This window comes from Castanea sativa, chromosome 12 (assembly GCF_040712315.1).
Source record: "Castanea sativa cultivar Marrone di Chiusa Pesio chromosome 12, ASM4071231v1".
NCBI classification, from domain to species: Eukaryota; Viridiplantae; Streptophyta; class Magnoliopsida; order Fagales; family Fagaceae; genus Castanea; species Castanea sativa.
Window position 1 is genome coordinate 49,889,461 of NC_134024.1, and position 10,227 is coordinate 49,899,687.

Sequence of the window (10,227 nt, forward strand, 5' to 3'; positions counted from 1 at the left end):
ATTTTAAAAACATCCAAATAAGATGGAGGATAACTATTCTCTCTCTCTCAAAACTTCCAAACATGGCATAAAAAAGGCCCAACACCAATGGTTTTTTTTTTTTTTTAACCACGTGCATTCACTTGAGTTCCGTTAGTCAACATTTAAAAAAAAAAAAAAAAATCCAACGCAATCTGAAACAACTTGGAATTGAGACTGGAACTGCTGGAATTCGTGAGCAATGGAACGAATCGGAATTTAGAACCTTTGGCATAAACGGAAGGAATCAAGTCGGAATCTAAGTACTATATAACGTTAAGGTCCAAAAAAAAAAATAAATTAATCATAGAAGATCAAATCCAATGATCCCAAACTTAGACAGTGCACCTTATAATTTAGTCTTCTATGACTACATACTAAACCACCATATTAACAAGGTGTAAAATGGACCCAATTCAGATAGTCTTTGTTGTTGCTGCTGCATGCCCATGCCTCCCCACTTCTCTTCTTCAGCGTGCCTCATATTGAACAACTGCAACAGAAAAGCACCATATTAATTCACTGTTCAACGTAACATGCATTGCAAAACCAGATAATTCAACAAGGTTTACAAGAACAAGATTTGCTCCAACAAGATCACAAGAAATAAGAAAACATTGAGATGCACAGCAGAATATAAAACCTAGAATTCCACCCAACACTAACCATGTTCTAACCATATTACATTAAATAGTTTTTTATTTTTTATTTTTTAAATTTACAAAAGACATCTGTTAGTGAAGTCTGTTTGAAAGCACAAGGGCTTTCTAAAACTCCAGATAAGAATAAGAATAAGGTGAATGGTGAGGTAGTTGGTTCGGTATATCCAAAAAAAAAAAAGAGCCAAAGAGCTCTGCTTGAACTACACCTTTGGAATAAAATTGTTCAAAACCATCAATCCTAAAAGGTAGAACTATTAGGAAAAGGGTTACCGGTGTATGTCTAGCATATCATAGCAATCTCAGTTCTTTAGTTCTCTTCTCTTTTGTAACTAATTTTTTGTTCTCTTCTTTTTCTTCCTTGTACTTTTTGACTTCTTTGTGCTCCTTTTGCATAAAGTAGTTTTTTCAATATAGACACTTCTTTCTTGTCAAAAAAAATAAAATATATATCACATGGAAGCTTGCCAATAATTTGCACATCATACACTAGCACTATCCCTCCAGTGCTATCAACCAAATGCAGGCACCGTATATGCAAAACAGAATAACTCATGAAACCAGGATTCGTAAAATTTAAACCAAGGATGTCAAATGAAGACTCTTAGAAACTGAACCAACAATGTTCTATGAGCACATCATATGCTACCGGACATTTGGTGTGAGGTCTGTTTTAGGTCAAGCAATTATTTTGGTCCTTGAACTAAGCAGCATAGTTATTTCTTTGATAAGTAACTATGCATCAAAGTTTATTTCATCCCAAAACTACTTATTATGTCAATTTAGTCCCTGAGATTCTGAAAAAAATTCAATATAACTCTTACCCTCACTGTCGAAATTAATTATCAAAATCATATGCAAAAATCAGTTGATTTCAGAAAGGAAAGTGGGGGCAAGGGTAACGTAAACCATTTTCAAAACTTTAGGTACTAAATTGACACAATTGATAATTCAAGAATGAAATTGGAACCTAACACAGTTCAGAAACCAAAATCATGCCCTTTGTTTTATCGTTTACTGAACTCCACAAATCAAAATGTCAAACAAATATATATTTTGCAATCGAAGCATTTGAGCATTCCTTGAATATTGATTATCAGTGTATTTTACTAGCACTTCCCTTTATAAAGGGGTATGGACAGACTGCAGCCCCATTGACTGCACTATTAAAAAAAGATTCTTTTTCTTGGAAAGAAGAAGCTAATTTAGCTTTTCAACATCTTAAGTCAGCTATGTCCAATCCACCTGTTTTAGCTTTACCAAATTTTGATAAACCCTTTATGGTAGAGTGTGATGCTTTTGGTAGAGGGTTGACGGCTGTGTTAATGCAGGAGGGCAGGCCTATAGCCTTTCACAGCCAAGCCCTTAAGGGTAGGAATTTGGCCTTATCAACTATTGTTGGCTTTGGTTACTGTTGTACACAGGTGGAGGTCATACTTGGTGGGAAGGCCTTTCCTCGTGAAGACAGATCAGCAGTCTTAAATACCTTTTGGAGCAAAAGATTGGTAATCCAGCTCAACAAAAATGGATTACAAAGCTGTTAGGGTATGCTTTTATTGTTGAATACAAGAAAGGAAAGGAGAACGTGGTGACTGATGCTTTGTCCAGGCAGGTTGAGGCTGGTGAAATTCCTTCTCAGGATGGTATATTGTGTGTGATTTCCTTTCCAACTCCTGATTGGTTAGTCCAACTCAAGGCTAGTTATGCTGCTGATCCATTTATCCAGAGTATCTTGAAGGCTTTTCAATCAGGGGTGGATGGTCCTAAGCGCTTTACTCTACAGAATGGATTGCTTTTATATAACGGCAGAATTTATTTGGGTATTTGTAATTCTTTGAAGACAGAATCTTGCAGCAAATTCATGATGGTCCTTTGGGAGGTCATTCAGGCTATCTCAAGAGCTTACACAGGGTCCAAAGGGACTTTTATTGGCCTGGGTTAAGAGTTGATGTAAAGAAGTATGTTAGGGAGTGTGACACTTGTCAAAGGCTCAAGCATGAAACCTGCAGTCCAGCTGGTTTGTTAATTGTTACAACCTTTACCTATACATAGAAGCCTTGGGTAGCTATGAGCATGGATTTTATTTAGGGCCTTCTAAAATCTCAGATGAAGGATGTGGTTTTAGTTGTTGTGGAAAGGTTTACTAAGTTTGTTCATTTTGTAGCTTTGTCTCATCCATATACTGCTTCTAATGTCGCAGCCCTTTACATGCAACGTGTTCAAATAGCATGGTATGCCTACTTCAATTTTCAATGACAGTAACCCTATTTTCACTTCTCATTTTTGGCAAGAGTTGATGAAGCTTCAAGGCATGCAACTGGCCATGTCTTCAGCCTATCACCCTCAGATAGATGGCCAAACTGAGGTTGTGAATAAAAGTCTTGAGCATTACTTGAGGGCTTTTGAGGCTGATAAACCAGCTTCTTGGGTGGAATGGTTACCTCTTGCTGAATTTTGGTTTAATACCAATTTTCATACCTCTCTCAAGCTTACTAAATTTGAAGTCTTGTATGGATATCCACCTCCTAGGCTTATGGATTATGTTAATGGAACAACAAAGGTTGAAAGTGTGGACGGCCATCTAAAATCAAGGCAACAATTAACTTCCTTGTTGAGGCATAATCTGGTGGCAGCTCAAGAAAGTATGAAGTTGTATTTTGATAAACACATAACTGAAAGGAGTTTTGCAGTGGGTGATTAGGTGTTTCTCAGACTCCAGGCTTATAAACAGAAATACCTAAAGCACCACCAAGTAAAGAAATTATCTCCTAAGTATTATGGCCCATTTCAGATTCTGCAGAGGGTTGGTGAGGTGTCATATAAGTTGGATTTACCCCCAGATTCTAAGCTCCACCCTACTTTCCATGTTTCTTGCTTAAAGGCTAAGTTGGGGCAACATGTGGTCTCTGTTCCAACATTACCACCTTCTGATTTGGATGGAGCTGTCACATCAGAACCAGCAGTTGCGCTACAAGAAAGAACTCGTCAGCTTCATACCAAACTATCACTCAAGTCTTAATCCAATGGCAGGGGGGAGGTCCTGAAGATGCTACTTGGGAGAGTTTATATATCATGCAGCAAAGATTCCCTCACCTTGTGGGCAAGGTCTTCTAAAGGGAAGGGTATTGTTAGAGTCACACATTGATACACTTGATTACACATTGATATACATTGATAGCTGGAATATGAGTCTGTTATAGTTAGTTACATTGACAGTTGGTATAATAAGTTAGTTAATAGCTGTGTGGTTGTTACTGGATGGAGTTAGTTACAGAAGTAAAGTGCTAAGGGAGTAGTATAATAGGCAACAACTTGTATACACAAGGAATTTAAGCAAATCAATGTATTCTTCAGTGATTCTTTCCTCTGTTCTCTTGAATCTTCTCTCTATTCTTCTTGTTCTTAGGAGGCCCAGCTGACCATGAATCCTACTCTCTAAATCCCTTTCCCATTCTTTACATTAATCCTCTAAATATGAAAGTTGGTATACTAGTGAAAACCTCCACATTACAAGACAAGAACTAGAGTCTTGTTGGATGAGGTACGCCACCAGAGACACTAACAGACAACATCACATAGTTATCTTTTACAAAGAGGGGATTAGAAAGCAGGAAAAAAAAAGAAAAAAAAAAAAAGACACTTCTCACTTCTAGAGGGGAGGTCTCCAAAAAAGAAAACAGCATATATTTTAGCATTTAGCCCTGATTCTATTAACAAAAATTAGGGTTTTAAAAAGAAACCTACATATTCATTGCTTTCTTTTTGGAGTCTGTAGAATCTTTCAATCTTGCACCAGTCCTAACTCCGTAGATCTGATCCTGAACACCACTCAATGACCCCAAAGGTGGAATCTAATATGAACGACTCGGTCTTGAGTTCTTAAAATAATGCACCTGTCTTATGTTCTGCTAATTAACACTAAAAAAACTCAAATTATTACCCTAGCCAATACCAACTTATAGGAAGCAGCCACCATTCCCACTAAGTCTAAAATAAAGCATATGTCTCCGCATCCTTCTGTTAAGGGCAAGACTTAAGTACAGTACTTAGGTGCTATTTCTTAGGCTCCCCTCTTAAGATTCTGCCATGTGGATTTAGTTACAGAGCCATATAACTCAATATCAAGTGAGAAACCTAAGAAGCAGCACCTAAAGTATTGTACCTAAATTTTGTACTTCCGTTAACTACTTAAAACCCTCAACAACAACAAAAACAAAATAAGAACAAGCAAGCCTTAGTCACAAAATTTATGGAGTTGGGTACAAATTCTCACAAAATGTATGTATTCTTCTCTGCAGTTCTACTCTCTCTTACCCTCTATTACCATACCCAACAAGTATATAAATCAGCACAACCTTACAGTTTATCAAATAAATAAATTCAAACAGAGTCAAAAACACAAAAGCGCAATTAAACGAGACAAAGCTAATATTCAATTCAATTCAATCATAATTACAACATAAATAATATCCCAAAATTCCATAATAGCAAAAATATAATTTAATTTTCATACCCAAAGAAACAAAAAAAAAAGGTATAATTATTAATTTAATTATTTAGTTTTAGAAAAAAAGAAAGAAGAAAAAAGTAGTAGCTTACTGCGGCGAGTGCGCTTCTTGTACAAGATGCGGTAACCGCACTCTCGGCACTGTATCACATCACCTGGCTTCAGAGTGTTCTCCATCCCACAATCTGTAAAAGCAAAACCCATTAATCACTATCTTAAAATCATAAGTCTGTGTTTGGTTTGCCAAGAAAACCGAAGAAAGACTCTACGATACCTCCGCAGATGTAGTTGACTTGTTCCGGTGGAGGATCCATCAAGATATCTTCTAGGGTTATTCGGCTTTCTCTCTCTGTCTCTCTCTATTCGCCCACCCCAACTGCTCTATCATCTATGTTTTCGTTTTAAGAAACACAAGTATATGCTAGCCTCATCACACGCGGTTTGCGCGTGTCATGAGACTTTTTTTTTTTTTTTTTAGTGGTCTTATTTTATAGAAAAAAATTGTATTTAATTATTTTATATATATAATTTTTATTTTAAAATTTTAATTTATAAGTGAATAAATTAATTTAAAAATTAATAGAAGAGTAGTCCTATTTTTTAGGTAATATTTTAGTGAAAGTTAGAGTTGCATTTTTACCGGATTGTCCTTTAGTTTTGTCTCTACTTAAACATAAGACTGTAGGGATATTTTTGAACTAAAAAAAATGAGTTTTTACCAAATTATCCTTTAGTTTTGTCTCTATTTAAACATAGGACTGCAAAGGCATTTTTGAACTAAAAAAATAGGAATCCAAACAGGAGAAGCCCTTAAATAGTAGTATATATATATATATATATATATATATATATATATATATAGGATTCAGATCCTCAGAGTTCTGCTACCAGTAGTTCATTAAATCCTAACCACTCTTTAATGATTTAATGGTCTAAATTTTGCCATGTCAGCATTTCATTAACAATCATCTTAATTGTTTTGTTTACAACATTATTTTATTATTTCAAGAATATTATTAATGAAATGCTGACATGGCAGAATCTAAACCATTAAATCATTAGAGAGTGGTTAGGATTTAATGAACTCTATTGGTAGAGTACCCTAAGAACTCTAGAGGATCTGAATCCATATATATATATATATATATATAATTGAGTTTTTTTTTTAAACCATATATATTAAAAAAAAATTGAGTTCAATCTTTATTTTTTTTTATAATTAAGATAAGGTTTTTTTTTTTTTTTTTTTACCATTACAAATGAGCGGCCAACGATTGGGCCATCACGTTGTCGATGCCATGAGGCCCAGGATGAAATAAATAATTTTGAGCTTGTCCTGTGGGCTATCATGTTGAACAAAAAGATGATATGAAGTCAAAACTTGTATGGTACGAAGTTTTGTTCTGCCTTCTTATCATGTTTTTACCTTATTTATACATGTTAAAATGTGATAGCCCAAAAGTAAAAAGTCAGGGTATATATAGACAAATAAATGAAAAAGAGAAAAGTATAAATTTAAGTTAGCAAATAAGAATAAATGTCTTGCCTGTTTATTTATTTTGTTCTTTCTTTGTTTCCTTTTCTTTTGAGAATGAGAAGATATTTCTTTTTTAGTATGATAGATAGTAATCTTATATATAGTAAAAATTATAGATAAGCTCTATATGAGATTGCCTTTAACAAAATTGAAATTGAAACTAATTTGGAAGTTTCCTTATTAGATGTGTTTTGAAGCCAAAATTAGATTCTTCTTGCTATAAGTATTTAACTAGTGCTTAGATAAAGTACCTCTAGTGCTACTCTTCAAGGAAATGGTAACCTCCTCCTATAATCGGATGCTCAACACATGTTCTAACTCTCAACACACATTTGAATTATCTAATTGTGATTAGTAACACATGTTCTAACGCTCAACACAAATTGTAGATTTTTTTATGCTCAACACATAAGGTTGTATTTCCACACAAGCCAGCCAACACAGAAAACCCCACCAGCAACCCAAAAAAGTTCAACGTTTGGGTTTGGGATTTGTCTTAATATGGATAGATCCAACCCGAGAAGGAAAAGCAGAAAAGATGAGGCCATCGACACCACGTTGAAATAAGCATAATCAATCTTTAGCTAAATAATTTTGAAGTTTTGAACCCATCCTGAGGGCTATCATGTTGAACACATTGGCAGAAGTGTTACATTTTAGAAAGTTAAAATGTCCTAAGCATAATGGTGAATTGGTTGGTGGCATGACAAAAGTAATGTGAGTAGAATTTATTAATGATGCATTCCTTTGTAAGAAAATTTTGAACTTCAAATTTGGATGTTTCGAAGCTATAGTCTAAATTCTACTTACCTTGTTAACATTGAGAAACAAACAATTTAGTAAGGGCAGTCTAGGAAAAAAAAATGAAAAATAGAAAAAGAAAATGGTAGTATGAAGCTAGGAGGACATGGGTAAATAAGATTAAATAAAAGAGATAGGGGAGGGAATAAATTTAAGTTGGCAAGAAAGAATAAATGCTTTATATAATTGCTTTTTTTATTTCGTTTTCTTTTGAGATAGAGAATATATTTCTCTTTTGATATGATGGATAATATTCTTATATATAGTATAAATTATGGATGAGTTGTACTTGAACTTAACTTTAACAGAATTAAAACTGAGGCTAACTTGGAAGCTTCCCTAAGTGTGTTTTGAAACTAAAATTTGATTCTTTTTGTTGTAACTTGTAAGAATTGATAATTTTTATTACAAATAATATTTAACTAACAATTTACACCCTTCTTGCATGACAAGATTTTGACTTCAAAATCAAAATTTTGACTTCAAAATCAAAATTTCAATGGGTTGGATGTGATTTGCAAAATTTCTCATACAAAATTCCCAAACCTCCAAAAAATTATTTGTTATAATGGGGAAAGATTGTATCCAATTTTTTTTATAATCATGTGTAGTATGTGGAGTACTACACATGATTGATACACCCTTCCTTAGGCTCAATGCTTATAAGGCAAGGGTGAGAGGCGTCCCTCCTCGACGTGGGATTGAACAAATCCATCAGGGTGGCATTGGCCCTCAACTCATTCCCAAAGCGAACAATACCTGATTGAAGAAAGATTCGTTCCTCTCACAAATTGCATCGCAATGTTGGTTGTAGATCCAATAGTGGAAATATTCATACTTAAAAATTACACCTTAAGTTGGCGAGTAATTTCATCAATATTTTTAACTAAAATGCAAAATTTTAATATTATTAGTATACAATGAAAAATGGTCAATAAATAAGTAAAAGTTATATAAAGAAAATTAGAGAAATAAAAGTGTAGAGATAGTAAACAATGAAAAATGGTCAATAAATAACTAAAAGTTGTATAAAGAAAATTAGAGAAATAAAAGTGTAGAGACCTAAGTTGTTCTGAACAGTGAGGGCAAAAAAAAAAAAAAAAAACACATTAAAAAGTTCATGTGTTAAAAAATGGGCAACCTGCTGACCCAACTCAGACTTACGTAGGTTCCCTTTTAATTAAGATTATATCCAAGGTCAATATGGAATTCGAGACTAAGTACGTACTGTCCAAAACCAAAAAAAGCTACCTTACCACCTCAGACACCTTTTCAAATTTGACTATGTGTATTAGTATAGTACAAAAATGTTATCTGCCTCTACTCTTTACAAACACTTAAATTCAATTATGTGATTTATTGATTAATGTAATCACATGATTAAATTAATTAGAAAATATTAGGTCCGATAACAATAAGAGAAACAATATTTAAATTCTATCCAAAGGTTAAAACCAAATTAGCGAGTTTCTAAAAATCAATCTAAATGCTAAGAAATTATATAGTTATGTTATTAATAGGATGGAAGGATAGAGAATTACTAAACATTGTTGGTGTAGTCCTCTAGGTGTACTAAATAATTACTCGAAATCTGGGTCACGAGAGTTTTTTTCTTTTTTTTTCTCCCTAGAATATAAACCTTAAGGAAATACAAACTAAAACAACAAACAAGGAACCGTAATACAGGAGAATCACGCCTGAGTGCCCTTACAACACTATCAAGCATATATCTTTAGTAAAATTTGACCCAAGAAAGATGAACTAAAACCCCACTTTCACAAGACCTTGAGGTTTCTTGCAAACACCAATTTTTTTTTTTTTTAGAAGAACACCAAAGTAACGTTATTTGATTTGTTATGATAGAATATAACTCATTTAATTAATAGCATAATTTTTTTTTAAAAAAAAAAACATATTTGATAGACTTTTTTTTTTTTTTTAGAGAGTTTCAACCTATAGCGTTTGCTCCTGATGATGTTCTTTATCATCAGAGCAAGACACCAATCAGTTTTTGGTGTAGGCAAGATTAAACCTCAAATCTCTTATTCAACTATCAGAAACTTTACTAGTTGAACTAACTGGAACCCACATATTTGGTAGACTCTAATAAACAACATAATGTAATAGTTATTTCTATGGTTTAATTATTTTTTAGTTTGATTATATTTTTATTAAAAGAAATAATCATCCCTTATGAATCAAGAGAGTCAATACCGTATCAGAGATTGATTTAGTTAAGAAAACGAAATATTTCGATACCGATTGATACTAATATACATTTTCAAGGTTACTGCTATATATCACAAATAAATAAAATTTACATATCTTGCATAAGTTTAATATATTAGTCACATTACATTACTCCAATATAAACATAAATAGTACATTTATAATAATTAAAGGAAAAAAAAAAAGAAAGAAAGATGCACACATGACTTCTCAAAAGATGTAGCCAAAATATTTTAATCCCACACCACTCCAACTCCTACCTAACCATCTGACATAGTTTGATGAAATACCTTAATTAACTATCATTCACTACCCCAAAATATTGGTTCTAAAAAAAAAACACAAAAAATTAAATATCCCAAAAAATTTAAATCAATTTTTTTAATAATTTATTAATTACAATGGGGTGGAGGGATTTTTCCCCCCCTTTTTTGGAGGAAAGAATAAAGAGATTTGAACCTTAGAACCCTAGAAAT

The 10,227-nt window shown here is 33.2% G+C and overlaps 1 protein-coding gene across 1 annotated transcript; it reads right to left on the reverse strand.

Annotated features, from left to right (window-relative positions):
* Positions 1–221: 221 nt before the first annotated feature.
* Positions 222–5,604, reverse strand: LOC142621297 (DNA-directed RNA polymerases II, IV and V subunit 12). Its single transcript, XM_075794617.1, has 3 exons — positions 5,459–5,604; positions 5,277–5,369; positions 222–511 (listed from the first exon to the last, which is right to left on the reverse strand). The coding sequence occupies exons 1-3, from the start codon at positions 5,496–5,498 to the stop codon at positions 489–491; spliced, it is 156 nt and encodes a 51-aa protein (XP_075650732.1). The 5' UTR covers positions 5,499–5,604; the 3' UTR covers positions 222–488.
* Between the last annotated feature and the right edge of the window lie 4,623 nt (positions 5,605–10,227).